The sequence below is a fragment of the Coregonus lavaretus genome (assembly GCF_964263955.1).
Source record: "Coregonus lavaretus genome assembly, contig: HAP1_SCAFFOLD_3011, whole genome shotgun sequence".
NCBI classification, from domain to species: Eukaryota; Metazoa; Chordata; class Actinopteri; order Salmoniformes; family Salmonidae; genus Coregonus; species Coregonus lavaretus.
Window position 1 is genome coordinate 29809 of NW_028160445.1, and position 19124 is coordinate 48932.

Consider the following 19124-nt stretch of genomic DNA (forward strand, 5'->3'; position numbering starts at 1 on the left):
ACATTGAGACAGAGAACCAATTGAGAAAACATTTCAATGGTTCTGAATGACAACCAACATACATTAACAGCATACATCATGATTAATGTAAATGTATAAGATTAAAACGTTGCACTTACAAATAATATGAATGCATTGAATTGTAATTCATAACATCTTCTGAAGATCAAATCAATCAAATCATTGTACATAAAAACAGAGCAGAATGAATCATCACATCTGGGGACCATCACCACCAGCATGACTAGTATCTATGTGGACCCTACTACAGTTTAACCAGCTCAGCTATAGACTACACCAGCATGACTAGTATCTATGTGGACCCTACTACAGTTTAACCAGCTCAGCTATAGACTACACCAGCATGACTAGTATCTATGTGGACCCTACTACAGTTTAACCAGCTCAGCTATAGACTACACCAGCATGACTAGTGTCTATGTGGACCCTACTACAGTTTAACCAGCTCAGCTATAGACTACACCAGCATGACTAGTATCTATGTGGACCCTACTACAGTTTAACCAGCTCAGCTATAGACTACACCAGCATGACTAGTATCTATGTGGACCCTACTACAGTTTAACCAGCTCAGCTATAGACTACACCAGCATGACTAGTATCTATGTGGACCCTACTACAGTTTAACCAGCTCAGCTATAGACTACACCAGCATGACTAGTATCTATGTGGACCCTACTACAGTTTAACCAGCTCAGCTATAGACTACACCAGCATGACTAGTATCTATGTGGACCCTACTACAGTTTAACCAGCTCAGCTATAGACTACACCAGCATGACTAGTATCTATGTGGACCCTACTACAGTTTAACCAGCTCAGCTATAGACTACACCAGCATGACTAGTATCTATGTGGACTCTACTACAGTTTAACCCTCTCAGCAGTACAATAGACCCTAAACCCAGGATAGAGGGGCTGAGTGAATGTGGTCTGGACTCTGTGGAGGAGGGTCATTGTGTCAGAGACACTGTAGAAGGACAGAGTACCTGCCTTGTGATCCAGGTCCACTCCTACTCTGGAGGACTGAGGGCCTGATACTTCAGTCTCAACATTATTGTGTCTGAACCAATAACCACCACTATAACACTCTAAACTCCAGGACTTGTTATTGTATCCAAATCTACCATCTGTCCCTGTTCTGCTGATGTCTTTATATGAGACTGCTGTATCAACACACTTCCCACTCCACTCCACCTCCCAGTAACAGCGTCCAGACAGACCCTCTCTACACAGAACCTGGTAGTCGTTGGTGAATCTGTCTGGATGAACAGGATATGGTTGGACTTGGCCTGTATAGGTCACCTTTCTGTTCCCTTCAGACAGAGAGAGGTGTGTGTGTGCTGTGTTTGGGTCCAGTGTGAGCTGACAGGAATCTGGGAGAAGAGCAGAGCAGAGACCAATGAGGGGAGTTAGAACAATAAGTGAAGTCAGATACTGTATCTACCCTGTCTTTGATTAGAGCACAGCAGAGATCAAATCAGAGAAATATGAGGAGTCAGATAGATACCCAGTCTTTGATTAGATCTACTATTGCTATATATTTCTAGAGGGATTGTTAGGAGTGTCAGTAAAAAGAGACTGTTAGTTACTTCAGAATAAAGAGACTCACATTGTAAGAACTGTTCTCTGGTCTTGGGCTCTGGAGGCAGTACAACATCCACTATATTCACTACAGACACACAAACACATTCACAGAGAGAGGGAATGTTATCATCACACCATATTCCACATGTATATGACTAGTAGGGAACTTTCAATGGTCTAAAGTTGATGTTCTTATTATTTTCAACACACCTGTAGTGGAGATCTTGGTCCATTCTCCTTTAAGGACGTCTTCTAGTTTCTCTCTCAGTTCAGACACAGTCTTACTCACATCTCCAAAGTACTGAAGAGGACGGACAACGATGCTGGGTAAGTCTAAAGATACACTGGTACCGGAGAGAGACTGATAACTCTAGAGACAGAGAGAGAGAGAGAGCGAGAGAACAGAACCAAATGATTGAGAGTTTCACATTGAGTTTTAGTTTCATATCACATGTAACAAGGCAGTTGAGTTACCTGGAGGAAATGGATGTGATCCTCTGTGTGTGAGAGCTGCTCCAGCTCAGTGCTTCTCTTCCTCAGCTCAGCTATCTCCTGCTCCAGTTGCTCCAGGAGTCCTTCAGCTTGACTCACTTGAGCCTTCTCTTGGGCTCTGATCAGCTCCTTCACCTCAGAGTGCCTTCTCTCAATGGAGCGGATCAGCTCAGTAAAGATCTTATCACTGTCCTCCACTGCTGCCTGTGCAGAGCTCTGTTAAGAGAGAGAGAGAGAGAGAGAGAGAGAGAGAGAGACTGACTTGTCTTACTTTAATGAGCCATCCTCATTACACTAACACCCCCACTCCTAAAAACACATTGCGTGCCACCACAACCTCCACACAATCACATTATCCAGTACCCAACACCACAGTACAATACACCATCCAGCACCACATTCCAACCGTCCATCCAACCCCTCCTCTCCAGCCGTACAGACAGCCCCCCTGAGCCCCCATACCTCCTGAAACATCTCCACACTGTTGATCATTTTGTACAACTCAAACTCAACCCTAAGGCGTCAACAGTAATGGCATTACCCTGGCAACACAGAAAAAACATGATGAACAGTCTGTCATTGCAGAAAACGGACACCCCTCCCCAACTCCCAGGTCAACCCGAGCCAACCAGCTATTGGTGTCCAGGGCTCCATGTAATACCCTCCACTGGACGACCCCTGACCTTTCCAGCACTGGGAGCTTATAGAGCACCCTCCACCTATACCCTGCCATGCTCTCAGCCCCCACAACCCCCTGCCACTGATGCCCCTTCACTCCCACTAAGCTCAGAGTGTTAAAAGTCAGTAAGTCCTCCAGACTCTCCTGCCAGTCCCCAGTCTCTGCTGTCACTTGCAGTGGTGGAAACGGTGGTGGCCCCTCCTCAGGCTGCTCCAGCCCTCAGTACTGCAGCATAGAAATCAGAGACCCCTGCTGTATTGAGTCTCTCCGGCCGCATGATGAAGAGCTGCTGATCCAGCCCCAAACCACCAGCCCTCCTCAACAGAGCACATGCTGGTTCCCTCCAGCCCACCTCCGTACGGTACAGTAGCCTCTGTGCTGCTGAGTCAGAACGCTGCCACCCTGACCAGAAATAATTCACTAACTTGCGCTGCAGGTCCACAAGCAGACCACCGGGGGCGTTGAGAATGGCCAATTTAAGCCATAGAGAGGATGCCACCAAGTTGTTGATGATCAGCACCCTCCCTCTGTATGCCACTTGGGAGATGAGCCACCTCCACTTCGTCAGCCTTCGACACCACCGCTTGTGACACTCCTTCCCAGTTCTTCCTATCCCAACCCTCCGAGCCCAGATACACCCCAAGCATCTTGAGCCACTCACAGCCCCACTGCAACCCCCCTGGAAGCTGCGGAGGTGCCCTGTCCCTCCATGCCCCACATAACAGAGCCTCACTCTTTCCCCAGTTTACCTAAGCAGAAGACGCCCCCTCGTACACCGACTTACAGTCATGTGCATACATTTTTACATATGGGTGGTCCCGGGGATTGAACCCACTACCCTGGCACTACAAGTGCCATGCTCTACCAATTGAGCTACAGAGGCCCACAGAGTTCTGCCCTCTATAAATCAGAGTACAACTCCACAGCCTCATCTCCTCACAACAGAAGTTACCCGCCCATCAGGCTCCCTCATCTCCCCACAACAGAAGTTACCCACCCATCAGGCTCCCTCATCTCCCCACAACAGAAGTTACCCACCCATCAGGCTCCCTCCTCTCCCCCACAACAGAAGTTACCCACCCATCAGGCTCCCTCATCTCCCCCACAACAGAAGTTACCCACCCATCAGGCTCCCTCATCTCCCCACAACAGAAGTTACCCACCCATCAGGCTCCCTCATCTCCCCACAACAGAAGTTACCCACCCATCAGGCTCCCTTATCTCCCCACAACAGAAGTTACCCGCCCATCAGACAAACGTAAAACAAGGGATTTTCTTGGTTTCCCCACTCTGTTTTTCCAACCCCTCTGGTGAAACAGAGAACTGAGCCCTGTACTATAATATAATATAATGTGCCATTTTGCAGACGCTTTTATCCAAAGCGACTTACAGTCATTCGTGCATATATATATATATATTTTTTTGTTGTGTATGGGTGGTCCCGGGGATCGAACCCACTACCCTGGCGTTACAAGCGCCGTGCTCTACCAGCTGAGCTACAGAGGACCAGGTGCAGACACATTTATGAAAGCAAAGACAAGGTCATTATTTGGGCTCTAAACACTAACAACCTACCCTTACACACCTCTTTTGCTACCCCTGCACTAAGATTTCTGCCATGGCATTTAAATGTTTTTGGTTTACATATTCCCCCAGTCTTTGCCGCCGTTCATGTTAAGGAAGTCTAACCGTGAAATCTCCATAAGAGGTGGGAGGGAAATCACCACAATCAGAAACCAGTAGAGAAGCCCATAAAGCCGCAATGCCAGAAAAAACCATCCATTTAAGCAGATTCTGAAGACATGCCCTTAAGACCGTCTGAGAGACAGCAGCTGAGAGTTTGTGAAAGGCCAGGGAAATGTCTGTTTGATTTATCTGTGACAGAGAGAGTTTGGAAAGGTCTGTGAGCAGAAACTGAGAACACCCAGGATAATAATAATAATAATAATATGCCACTTAGCAGACGCTTTTATCCAAAGCGACTTACAGTCATGTGCATACATTTTTACATATGGGTGGTCCCGGGGATCGAACCCACTACCCTGGCATTACAAGCGCTAAATGTGGTCCTCTGTAGCTCAATTGGTAGAGCATGGTGCTTGCAATGCCAGGGTTGTGGGTTCGTTTCCCATGGGGGGACAGTATGAAAATGTATGCACTCACTAACTGTAAGTCGCTCTGGATAAGAGCATCTGCTAAATGTGGTCCTCTGTAGCTCAATTGGTAGAGCATGGTGCTTGTAATGCCAGGGTGGTGGGTTTGATCCCCGGGACCACCCATATGTAAAAATGTATGCATTCATGACTGTTAGTCGCTTTGGATAAAAGCGTCTGCTAAGTGGCATATTATATTATTATTATAAGAACCCATGACCCATTTTCTCAGCCTATACCGCTTCCTGGGTGAGAGGACACTAAACCCCTCATTCTTCATCACGTGTTGTACTGACCTTACAAACCTTCCAGGATCAATCAAATAAGACTCCAGCAGAACCTTCTTTTTCCCCTTTAGTCTCCATCAGGAACCTAGAAAGTTCTCTCAGCGTATATACTGGGCCCTCAGCCTGACTGGCTGTCAGCTCTGGATCCAATGAGCCGTCTGAAAACGAGACGCCTTGTCCTCCGCTCCCACAGACTCACCTCCCCCCTCTTCCTCCTCCTCCATTGGCACGGTACCGTCCTCCTCCTCCCCAGTCTCTGCCCCCCTGCACTTCCCCCCTGATCAGAGCCTCTTCCCCAATGACAGGCAATATTTGCCTTCGCCCACCGGAGTCTCTGTTACTACAGAAACCTGCCTCAGCTCATGTAGCCCAGCTGCAACCCTCACCACCACCGCTTTCTCCACGGCCTGCGCACCACCACTTGACCCTGCTCTACTCTCCTCCCTCCTGGTACCACCACCACTTGACCCTGCTCTACTCTCCTCCCTCCTGGTACCACCACCACTTGGCCCTGCTCTACTCTCCTCCTTCCTGGTACCACCACCACTTGACCCTGCTCTACTCTCCTCCCTCCTGGTACCACCACCACTTGACCCTGCTCTACTCTCCTCCCTCCTGGTACCACCACCACTTGACCCTGCTCTACTCTCCTCCCTCCTGGTACCACCACCACTTGACCCTGCTCTACTCTCCTCCCTCCTGGTACCACCACCACTTGACCCTGCTCTACTCTCCTCCTTCCTGGTACCACCACCACTTGACCCTGCTCTACTCTCCTCCCTCCTGGTACCACCACCACTTGACCCTGCACTACTCTCCTCCCTCCTGGTACCACCACCACTTGACCCTGCTCTACTCTCCTCCTTCCTGGTACCACCACCACTTGACCCTGCTCTACTCTCCTCCCTCCTGGTACCACCACCACTTGACCCTGCTCTACTCTCCTCCCTCCTGGTACCACCACCACTTGACCCTGCTCTACTCTCCTCCTTCCTGGTACCACCACCACTTGACCCTGCTCTACTCTCCTCCCTCCTGGTACCACCACCACTTGACCCTGCACTACTCTCCTCCCTCCTGGTACCACCACCACTTGACCCTGCTCTACTCTCCTCCTTCCTGGTACCACCACCACTTGACCCTGCTCTACTCTCCTCCCTCCTGGTACCACCACCACTTGACCCTGCTCTACACTCCTCCCTCCTGGTACCACCACCACTTGACCCTGCTCTACTCTCCTCCCTCCTGGTACCACCACCACTTGACCCTGCTCTACTCTCCTCCCTCCTGGTACCACCACCACTTGACCCTGCTCTACTCTCCTCCCTCCTGGTACCACCACCACTTGACCCTGCTCTACTCTCCTCTTTCCTGGTACCACCACCACTTGACCCTGCTCTACTCTCCTCCCTCCTGGTACCACCACCACTTGACCCTGCTCTACTCTCCTCCTTCCTGGTACCACCACCACTTGACCCTGCTCTACTCTCCTCCCTCCTGGTACCACCACCACTTGACCCTGCTCTACTCTCCTCCCTCCTGGAACCACCACCACTTGACCCTGCTCTACACTCCTCCCTCCTGGTACCACCACCACTTGACCCTGCTCTACTCTCCTCCCTCCTGGTACCACCACCACTTGACCCTGCTCTACTCTCCTCCCTCCTGGTACCACCACCACTTGACCCTGCTCTACTCTCCTCCCTCCTGGTACCACCACCACTTGACCCTGCTCTACTCTCCTCCCTCCTGGTACCACCACCACTTGGCCATGCACTACTCTCCTCCCTCCTGGTACCACCACCACTTGGCCCTGCTCTACTCTACTCTCCTCCCTCCTGGTACCACCACCACTTGACCCTGCTCTACTCTCCTCCTTCCTGGTACCACCACCACTTGACCCTGCTCTACTCTCCTCCTTCCTGGTACCACCACCACTTGACCCTGCTCTACTCTCCTCCCTCCTGGTACCACCACCACTTGACCCTGCTCTACTCTCCTCCCTCCTGGTACCACCACCACTTGACCCTGCTCTACTCTCCTCCCTCCTGGTACCACCACCACTTGACCCTGCTCTACTCTCCTCCCTCCTGGTACCACCACCACTTGACCCTGCTCTACTCTCCTCCCTCCTGGTACCACCACCACTTGACCCTGCTCTACTCTCCTCCCTCCTGGTACCACCACCACTTGACCCTGCTCTACTCTCCTCCTTCCTGGTACCACCACCACTTGACAACTTTCATGTTTTGAAATTATACTTCATTACTATAATGATTATCAATACGCCTGAACATTAATTCAGTCACCTCTGGTCGACAAAAACGTATTTTCCTAGTACATTAATTGTCAAATTCATCAACCAGCATCGAGCACTCTGCCTTCTCACGCAAGCGAGGGGCATGTTGAGGTAAATATGCTAACCGCGACGGTTGCATTATGTCATTTATTGGTGGGCTGGAAGATGCAGTGTTTTTTCTTTTCTATTCAGAGGCTATTTACTCCCAATATGAGATAATTTTCTATAGAAGGTTTTTATAATGCATGTTTACTAGGGTTGAGGTTAGCGCATCTGAGTAGGGATTATTTGGGTTCAATACCTGTCCTACCTATCAATCATATTGCTGCTTGTAGCCTATAACTGATGATCCCCACACTAGAAACACCCAAAACTATCTGTGCTAGCAAACCCTGTGTTCCACCCCTCCCCTGTGTAACCTTGAGGTTTGTTAAGAAACAAACACTTGTCTACGAAAAGAGACATGTTTAACGGATTCCGCTTGGCACCCAGCCGAGAGCACACGGAAACCACTTGCAAATTTACCAAAACTAACCAACTACTTCCGGTCTGTTCGGAAGCAATAAACGGAGGCAGATTAGCCACCACAACTCTTATCGAAAGAGGCGACATCTGCACCAACACACCCCTCACAAAAATCCCACTCACAACAAGACAAACCTTTTTCATTAACACAACCACCGCCTTGTTCATTCTGGATGCAGAGTGCAGATGTTCCGCTCCAACCTGTTCGCCGACCATGAGCAAAACTTCCTCCACACCTTTCTCCGGAACGGACCCGAAGCGACAGCGTTTCTTCTCCACTCGGTTGAGGCCATCACGCCGCCCTAACAAACTACCCCTACTCCCCCCTCAACTCTAAACGATAAACAGTGGACACTAATAAACAAACCCTCCACCATGAGAAAATACATTCAGAAAAAACGCAAGAACCAAAAGAAAAAAGAATAGTAGCCCTCCACACGAACCACAAAGTCTCTCACACAACCAACTTCTTCTTCTATGATATAATGGCGGTCCACAAACCAACGTTAAAGGTGCATGCCGCCACCTACTGTGCTGGAGTGTGTGGTCAATCACGGTTTCCAACATTTCTAAATCCTCCTACCTAACTCAGTACTTCTGAGAAAATAAAGAAGAGCCCTACTAACTTCTAATAGACCCTCCCCCATCCCCAAAATCCCTTCCAAACCCCCCCAACCCCGTCCAACCTCAATGACCCTACACATCTTTCCCTCTCTTCAACATACTTACAACAATATAACAACACATGCTCCACCGTTTCATCGACCATACCCTCCACACTCAAACCATTCCCATGCTTGCCAACCAGATGTAATGACGAGATCAATGTACAATGTCCTAAGCGCAATCAAGTAAACACCACCTCTTCCTTCCTAATCTGACTTTTGAATCTTGGTCCATCGACCTTTCTGTAAAACTGTCAACTATTCATATAAATGCCGGCCCTTGTGCTCAGAGTACCATCTCTTCTGCCACACATCTATCAACATGGCTCTGATCTTACATTTGGCCTCACCTCTACCCAGTGGAACATTAGTATCAATTATACCTAGTTTCAAAGCTCTTTTAGCTAACTGGTCTACAATTTCATTCCCTTCCACACCCGAATGTGCTGGGACCCAGCAGAATCTCACTACTACACCCATTCTCTCAATTCTCCATAATAACATTAATACCTTCAGTTCAACTGAATCCTATTGGCGTCCTGATCAGAGCTCTATAAATATCCATCAACAATTGTCTGTTAGCACCCTATTCATAACCAGAGACCCACACAACCAACTACCATGAAAGTTAATGAATGAGAGAGATATGAACATCGTTACAATACTGTACATAGACATAATGTAACGGTTCTTCTTCTTTGGTGTTTAACAGCGGTTGGCATCCAATATGTTGTATTACCGCCCCCAACTGGACTATAATATAAATCCATTATACTTTGTGATACAAAATGGGAAAAGGGGAAATTATAATAATAATAAAAAAACACCCTTCCAACTAACCCTACACTCATTAAATACCCACTACCCCATTCCACTACTTTGACCCTATCATGCCAACGGCCTGGGAGGACGGGACACCACCACTCAACACACCCTGTAACTCTTCTGAAGTCTAATCTTGTATGCCCAAATACTTCTCTGCAGCTGCCACCACAATATCCATTTTCTGTGATTGACAATCCATTTCTGCGGTATAGTTGATAACCATTGCTATGAACTCTAAGAAGCTAACTTTACTAAAGCATATATCACTCGTTGGCCTATCCCTCTGTGTCTACTACTCACAGGGATCCTCTCAGGATCTCTCACCCTTGACCCATCCTCCTCTACTTCCTTCACTGCCTCAGCATACGACACCTTCTGCACTACTCTGACTCTAGCCACCTCAACCTGCCTCTCTCGCACCGGACACTTCCGATACCCAGCAACATGGACATCCCAACAGTTGACACACACAACTTTATCCACCGAAACTACACAATCCTCTATCCCATGCCCTCCTGCACACTTCCCACATCTTGGAATCTCCCTCCTACAAACCGCTGCAACATGACCATAAACGTTGCACCTGAATCAGCACAGTGGATTCGGCACAAAGTTCTAACAGGATAACTGATATATCCTACCATGACTTTGTTGGGTAAAGACTAAAAACTCAAAAGGACTGACAGTGACTCCTCTGTTTTCACTGTTAAGGATTAATTGCACATGGTCATGGGTAGGCTTGCACAGATCGGGAGAACCTTAGGAGCGTTCCTGTGGTTGAAATGTTTTTCTATCCTTACCGGATCTAATGCTCTCACCCAAAAGCACCTCACATTTAAGACCAGGCTTCATTTTGGGCCTTGTCCTGAGACCTTTCTGGATGTCTATATTTTAGCCCAAAAAACATCAGAGCCTGCTGATCTTCACATATGTTGCTCTTTATATGCCCCCCAACCATAATCTGGAAATATATTAATTTCAGACTTCTGGACATAAAACTTACATATTGTGAAAACCACACACAGACATGTGAAATCCCTTAGCTAGATGAGCCTCAAACATCAGAGCAATGGCCTAGGCGACAACACCTTGGGTGGGCAATTGTCTTCCAAATGAATGTTCATATATAACACGCCATTCTCCAAATCAATATTTCTATATAACATGCCATTCTCCTTGCATTATGCTGTTGGGTCAGGGAGGAGGGAGGTTGCAATGCTGGGAAAAACACCTCCACAGCAGATCAACACAGCATTGCAAAATTTTTTGAATGAAAGTAACAGCGCCCTTGGGCACCACTGTAGTTTATTTTTAGTCATTTAGCGACCCCACTAATCATTTAAAGTCGTGTTTGACTACGGGCACGTGGTAAGTTATGCGTTCACCTGGTAGTCGTCTTTTTTTTCTTTTTCATATTTATGAAAAAAATATATATATATATTTTTTTGTAGTCATTTAGCAGACACTCTTATCCAGAGCGACTTACAGTTAGTGATGCATATTTTCTTCATTTTTTTATTTTTTTTTATATATTTTTTTCTAGCTTTATAAAAAAACAAACGGATAAAAACCTGGTTTTCTAATATGTACGGGTTCATGAGGGTTGTCTAATCACACATGTGACATTTTGGAAGGATGTGACCTTTTTAACCCTTCGAAACAGCACCTATGACCACAATGTAAGGCACTTCCGGTTGTCACAGGAAGCTGTAATTAAACACATATCCTCATTGGGACAAGCTCTTACAGAATCCTGAGTTTCAGGTCAAACCATCGAGAGCATCCTGACTGGTTGCATCACCGCCTGGTATGGCAACTACTCGGCCTCCGACCGCAAGGCACTACAGAGTCTCCTGAGTGGCGCAGTGGTCTAAGGCACTGCATCGCAGTGCTAACTGTGCCACTAGAGATCCTGGTTCGAATCCAGGCTCTGTCGCAGCCGGCCGCGACCGGGAGACTCATGGGCGGCGCACAATTGGTCCAGGGTAGGGGAGGGAATGGCCGGCAGGGATGTAGCTCAGTTGATAGAGCATGGCGTTTGCAACGCCAGGGTTGTGGGTTCGATTCCCACAGGGGGCCAGTATAAAAAAAATATATATATATATATGTATTCACTAACTGTAAGTCGCTCTGGATAAGAGCGTCTGCTAAATGACGTAAAATGTAAAAAATACAGAGGGTAGTGTGTACGGCCCAGTACGTCACTGGGGCCAAGCTTCCTTCCATCGAGGACTTCTATACCAGGGAGTGTCTGAGGAAGGCCCTAGAAATTGTCAAAGACTCAAGCCACCCTAGTCATAGACTGTTCTCTCTGCTATCACGAGGTACCGGAGCGCCAAGTCTAGGTCCAAAAGGCTTCTCAACAGCTTCTACCCCCAAGCCACAAGACTCCTGAATGGCTACTCTGACTATTTGCACTGCCCCCCCACCCCATCCCCCTCTTTTACGCTGCTGCTACTCTGTTTACTATTTATGCATAGTCACTTTAACTCTACCCACATGTACATATGACCTCAATTACCTCGACTAGCCGGTGCCCCCGCACATTGACTCTGTACCGGTACCCCCCTGTATATAGCCTCCCTACTGTTATTTCCCATTGACTCTGCACCTGTACCACCTTGTATATAGCCTCCCTACTGTTATTTCCCATTGACTCTGTACCGGTACCCCCCTGTATATAGCCTCCCTACTGTTATTTCCCATTGACTCTGCACCGGTACCACCTTGTATATAGCCTCCTTACTGTTATTTTATTTTACTGCTGCTCTTTAGCTATTTGCTTTTATATTTTACTAATTACCACTTTTTTATTTTACATTTTTCTTTAAAAAACTGCATTGTTGGTTAAGGGCTTGTAAGTAAGCATTTCACTGTAATGTCTACACCTGTTGTATTCGGCGCATGTGGCAAATACAATTTGATTTGATTTAAACACTAGTAAAACTAAATGCATGCTCTTCAATCGAACGCTGCTTGCAACCGCCCGCCCGACTAGAATCATTACTCTCGGCGGGTCTGACTTAGAATATGTGGACAACTACAAATACCTAGGTGTCTGGTTAGACCGTAAACTCTCCTTCCTGACTCACATTAAGCATATCCAATCCAAGGTTAAATCTAGAATCAGCTTCCTATTTCGCAAAAAAGCCTCCTTCACTCATGCTGCCAAACGTGCCCTCGTAAAACTGACTATCCTACCGATCCTTGACTTCGGCGATGTCATTTACAAAATAGCCTCCAACCATCTACTCAGCAAATTGGATGTAGTCTATCACAGTGCCATCCGTTTTGTCTCCAAAGCCCCATATACTACCCACCATTGTGACCTGTACGCTCTCGTTGGCTGGCCCTCACTACATATTTGTCACAAAACCCACTGGCTCCAGGTCATCTATAAATCACTGCTAGGCAAATCCCCGCCTTATCTTAGCTCATTGGTCACCATAGCAACACCCACCCGTAGTATGCGCTCCAGCAGGTATATCTCACTGGTCATCCCCAAAGCCAACACCTCCTTTGGCCACCATTCCTTCCAGTTCTCTGCTGCCAATGACTGGAACGAACTGCAAAAATCTCTGAAGCTGGAGACTCTTATCTCCCTCACTAACTTTAAGCATCAGTTGTCAGAGCAGCTTACCGATCACTGCACCTGTACACAGCCCATCTGAAATTAGCCAACCCAACTAGCTCATCCCCATATTGTTATTTATTTTGCTCATTTGCACCCCAGTATCTCTATTTGCACATCATTTTTTGCACATCTATCTCTCCAGTGTTAATACTAAATTGTAATTATTTTGCACTATGGCCTATTTATTGCCTTAACTCCATAACTTACTACATTTGCCCACACTGTTTATATATTTTCTATTGTGTTTTTGACTGTAGTTTTGTTTATCCCATTTGGGCGGCAGGTAGCTTAGTGGTTAAGAGTGTTGTGCCAGTAACCGAAAGGTCTCTGGTTCTAATCCCCGAGCCGACTAGGTGAAAAATCTGTCGATGTGCCCTTGAGCAAGGCACTTAACCCTAATTGCTCCTGTAAGTCTCTCTGGATAAGAGCGTCTGCTAAATGACCAATTTTTTTTTATTATGTAACTCTGTGTTGTTGTTATTTTTAATCGCACTGCTTTGCTTTATCTTGGCCAGGTCGCAGATGTTGCATTCATTCTCAAAATAAGTTACATTTTTGCAATAAAAAATAATTGTGCCAAAAGTTTGAGGTATAATGTGGTCCCAGTTCCAGGGACATGACCGGATAGAAAATCCAATATGGCTGCCAACGCAATGCCATATATGGACATGTGTGTATAACATCTGAACTCTGTAGCTCTACTCTCATTGGTCCTAATGATTTGTTTAAATATTTTTGCATTTAGCTTGCGACACAGCCCTCAATACATCATGGATGAGATCAATGGATCATCAGAAATGGGTATAGATAGATAGCTGAACAGATATCTACTTAGTCAGTTTGCAACAAATAATATATTTTATAAATAAAATTAAAAAAAGCAATTCTGAATGCGATGCTCACGAGTTCTGTTCACAAAACGATCAGCTAGCTAGCTTGGTTAGCTAACGTTAGCTAGCTACGTTTAGCTAGCTACAGATAGCTCGATAGACGGGTAATGGCCCATATTTAAGGTGTTAAACAGGGGAAATACGCATTTGATATAGCACATGTTCAGATAGTATTCTACCTCCTGTTTCACTGGGTTTTCTTCTGTGTGGTGCCTTCTAAACATTACCCTGTCCTTTATTGAGTTCTTCTCTGTCCGTCTCTGTAGTGGCCTGTTGTTGTTATTGTTTATTGACCATGTTGTCTTCTGTTCTTATTTCCCCAGTGTCCTGGCTGTGAGGTGGTGCTGGTCTCTGGGTGCTGGTCTAGGTGGAGAGGCAGAGGCAGGAGGAAGCTGCAGTGGAGGAGTGGGCTGTGGGTGTTGAGGTGTACTGTACTACAACAAGCAGGCTTAACATCCCCTCCCCTAAAAACACATACACACTTTCCTTATTTAGGCAAGGCTCCATAGGAAATGAAATGTGGAGGCCTATTTGATCCGAGCCCCTGTTGAGAACATGTTTGAAGTTGACTATCAGTCTGCAACTACCATAAGACGGTCATATCTTCTTCCTTCCCATCCTGACTGGGATTTACATTTACATTTTAGTCATTTAGCAGACGCTCTTATCCAGAGTGACTTACAGGAGCAGAGTTTTCACCTTGTCGGCTGATTTAGAGTAGAGGTTAGGTTAGTCAGATACAGTGCCTTGACAAGTATTCATCCCCTTTGGCGTTTTTCCATTTTGTTGCATTGCAACCTGTAATCTAAATTGATTTTTATTTGGACATAATGGACATCCACAAAATAGTCCAAATTGGTGAAATGAAAATTAATACTTATTTCAAAAAATTCTAAAAAATAAAAAACAGAAAAGTGATGTGTGCATATGTATTCACCCCCTTTGCTATGAAGCCCCTAAATAACCTCTGGTGCAACCAATTACCTTCAGAAGTCACATAATTTGTTAAATAAAGTTCACTTGTGTGCAATCTAAGTGTCACATGTTCTGTCACATGATCTCAGTATATATACACCTGGTCTGAAAGGCCCCAGGGTCTGCAACACCACTAAGCAAGCGGCACCATGAAGACCAAGCTCTCCACACAGGTCAGGGACAAAGTTGTGGAGAAGTACAGATCAGGGTTGGGTTATAAAAAAATATCCGAAAATGTGTACATCCCACGGAGCACCATTAAATTCATTATTAAAACATGGAAAGAATATGGCTCCACAACAAACCTGCCAAGAGAGGGCCGCCCACCAAAACTCACGGAACAGGCAAGGAGGGCATTAATCAGAGAGGCAACAAAGAGACCAAAGATAACCCTGAAGGAGCTGCAAAGCTCCACAGCGGAGTTGGAGTATCTGTCCATAGGACCACTTTAGGCCGTACATTCCACAGAGCTGGGCTTTATGGAAGGGGGCCAGAAAAAAGCCATTGCTTAAAGAAAAAAATAAGCAAACACGTTTGGTGTTCGCCAAAAGGCATGTGGGAGACTCCCCAAACATATGGAAGAGGGTACTCTGGTCAGATGAGACTAAAATTGAGCTATTTGGCCATCAAGGAAAACGCTATGTCTGGCGCAAACCCAACACCTCTCATCACCCCGAGAACACAGTGAAGCATGGTGGTGGCAGCATCATGATGTGGGGATGTTTTCCATCGGCAGGGACTGGGAAACTGGTCAGAATTGAAGGAATGATGGATGGCGCTATATACAGGGAAATTCTTGAGGGAAACCCGTTTCAATCTTCCAGAAATTTGAGACTAGGATGGAGGTTCACCTTCCAGCAGGACAATGACCTTAAGCATACTGCTAAAGCAACACTTGAGTGGTTTAAGGGGAAACATTTAAATGTCTTGGAATAGCCTAGTCAAAGCCCAGACCTCAATCCAATTGAGAATCTGTGGTATGACTTAAAGATTGCTGTACACCAGCGGAACCCATCCAACTTGAAGGAGATGGAGAAGTTTTGCCTTGAAGAATGGGCAAAAATCCCAGTAGCTAGATGTGCCAAGCTTATAGAGACATACCCAAAGAGACTTGCAGCTGTAATTTCTGAAAAAGGTGGCTCTACAAAGTATTGACTTTGGGGGGGTGAATAGTTATGCACGCTCAAGTTCTGTTTTTTTTGTGTCTTATTTCTTGTTTGTTTCAACAACAAAAAAAATATTTTGCATCTTCAAAGTGGTAGGCATGTTGTGTAAATCAAATGATACAAACCCCCCAAAAAATCCATTTTAATTCCAGGTTGTAAGGCAAGAAAATAGGAAAAATGCCAAGGGGGGTGAATACTTTCACAAGACACTGTAGTGCACTACTTTATTTTCTAATATTCTAATGAGGCAACCACTAACATTACAGTATGATATTCTAATATTCTAATGGGGCAACCACTAACATTACAGTATGATATTCTAATGAGGCAACCACTAACATTACAGTATGATATTCTAATGAGGCAACCACTAACATTCCAGTATGATATTCGAATGAGGTAACCACTAACATTACAGTATGATATTCTAATGAGGCAACCACTAACATTACAGTATGATATTCTAATATTCTAATGAGGCAACCACTAACATTACAGTATGATATTCTAATATTCTAATGGGGCAACCACTAACATTACAGTATGATATTCTAATATTCTAATGAGGCAACCACTAACATTCCAGTATGATATTCTAATATTCTAATGGGGCAACCACTAACATTCCAGTATGATATTCTAATGCTCTAATGGGGCAACCACTAACATTACATTATACTATTCTAATATTCTAATGAGGCAACCACTAACATCACAGTATGATATTCTAATGAGGCAACCACTAACATTACAGTATGATATTCTAATATTCTAATGACAGTGAGCAAATCTCCAATCTCCACCCTATTCCCTATGTAGTGCACTACTTTATATCTGGTCAGAAGTAGCCTAGTGCACTACGTAGGGAACAGGGTGTCATTTGGGCCAGAGTCAGTAACTCCCCTGGGTATGAATTGTCTCTCTATCTTATCTGTCTTCTATATGATGTTCTCCTCTCCTCCTCTCTTCTCTCCTCTATTCACTCTATTCTATCATCCACACCACATGCCAGCTTCAACACAATCCATTTACAAGTTAAAGACACACCTTGGAATAAATAGCAAAGGAAAACTACTACTAGATGGATTTTTTATTTCCCATCACCATGAATCATATTTAATAACTGAACAGTAGCAGACGTAACTTCATCTGTTCCTGACTCTGGGTAGTGGATTAAAAAGACCATCAATCTCCAATGATATTAAAGTACACTTCTGAACATTACTGATATACTGAGTGGCAAGTCAAGATATCTGCTGTTTTTATTGTTTGGTTAATAGCACCACCTGCTGGATAGATTTAATGTTGCTTGACTGAGCAGGATGGGAGAATAAAATATATCAAATTTAGGGTCGGATTGCCGGACATCTCCATTGAACATGCTTTTTAGTCTAGGACAAGGCTTCATCTGTGTCCGGGAAACCGGCCCATATAGTTCAATTAGCAAGTAAGTAACACTACCTGTTCCATGATACTGAGGAAAATGACATTGAGACAGAGAACCAATTGAGAAAACATTTCAATGGTTCTGAATGACAACCAACATACATTAACAGCATACATCATGATTAATGTGAATATATAAGATTAAAACATTGCACTTAAAAAAAATATGAATGCATTGAATTGTAATTCATAACATCTTCTGCGGCAGGTAGCTTAGTGGTTAAGAGCGTTGTGCCAGTAACCGAAAGGTCGCTGGTTCTAATCCCCGAGCTGACTAGGTGAAAAATCTGTCGATGTGTCCTTGAGCAAGGCACTTAACCCTAATTGCTCCTGTAAGTCGCTCTGGATAAGAGTGTCTGCTATATAAAAAATAAAAAATAAATAATAAATAAATAAATCAAATCAGTCAAATCATTTTACATAAAAACAGATCAAAATGAATCATCACATCTGGGGACCATCACCACCAGCATGACTAGTATCTATGTGGACACTACTACAGTTTAACCAGCTCAGCTATAGACTACACCAGCATGACTAGTATCTATGTGGACCCTACTACAGTTTAACCAGCTCAGCTATAGACTACACCAGCATGACTAGTATCTATGTGGACACTAATACAGTTTAACCAGCTCAGCTATAGACTACACCAGCATGACTAGTATCTATGTGGACCCTACTACAGTTTAACCAGCTCAGCTATAGACTACACCAGCATGACTAGTATCTATGTGGACCCTACTACAGTTTAACCAGCTCAGCTATAGACTACACCAGCATGACTAGTATCTATGTGGACCCTACTACAGTTTAACCAGCTCAGCTATAGACTACACCAGCATGACTAGTATCTATGTGGACCCTACTACAGTTTAACCAGCTCAGCAGTACCATTATAGAGATTAAACCCAGGATAGAGGGGCTGAGTGAATGTGGTCTGGACTCTGTGGAGGAGGGTCATTGTGTCAGAGACACTGTAGAAGGACAGAGTACCTGCCCTGTGGTCCAGGTCCACTCCTACTCTGGAGGACTGAGGGCCTGATACTTTAGTCCCAACATTATTCTGTCTGAAACAATAACCACCACTAGAGCACACTAAACTCCAGGACTTGTCATTCTCTCCAAATCCACCATCTGTCTCTGTTCTGCTGATGTCTTTATATGAGACTGCTGTAATAACACACTCCCCACTCCACTCCACCTCCCAGTAACAGCGTCCAGACAGACCCTCTCTACACAGAACCTGATAGTAGTTGGTGAATCTGTCTGGATGATCAGGATATGGTTGGTCTTGGTCTGTATAGGTCACCTTTCTTTTCCCTTCAGACAGAGAGAGGCATGTGTCTGCTGTGTTTGGGTCCAGTGTGAGCTGACAGGAATCTGGGAGAAGAGCAGAGCAGAGACCAATGAGGGGAGTTAGAACAATACGTTAAGTCAGATACTGTATCTACCCTGTCTTTGATTAGAGCACAGCAGA

General features: G+C 45.4%; 1 protein-coding gene across 1 annotated transcript in view; it reads right to left on the minus strand.

Annotated features, from left to right (window-relative positions):
* The window catches only part of LOC311121829 (tripartite motif-containing protein 16-like), a 31070-nt gene continuing 11946 nt past the window's right edge, over positions 1 to 19124 (minus strand). The window contains exons 3-6 of the mRNA XM_084196271.1: positions 2083 to 2316; positions 1819 to 1978; positions 1634 to 1693; positions 1 to 1397 (exon numbers count right to left, since the gene is read on the minus strand). Of these exons, the coding sequence (XP_084052397.1) occupies positions 886 to 1397; positions 1634 to 1693; positions 1819 to 1978; positions 2083 to 2316 (966 nt within the window). The 3' untranslated portion in view covers positions 1 to 885. The remainder of the gene's footprint in view (positions 1398 to 1633; positions 1694 to 1818; positions 1979 to 2082; positions 2317 to 19124) is intronic.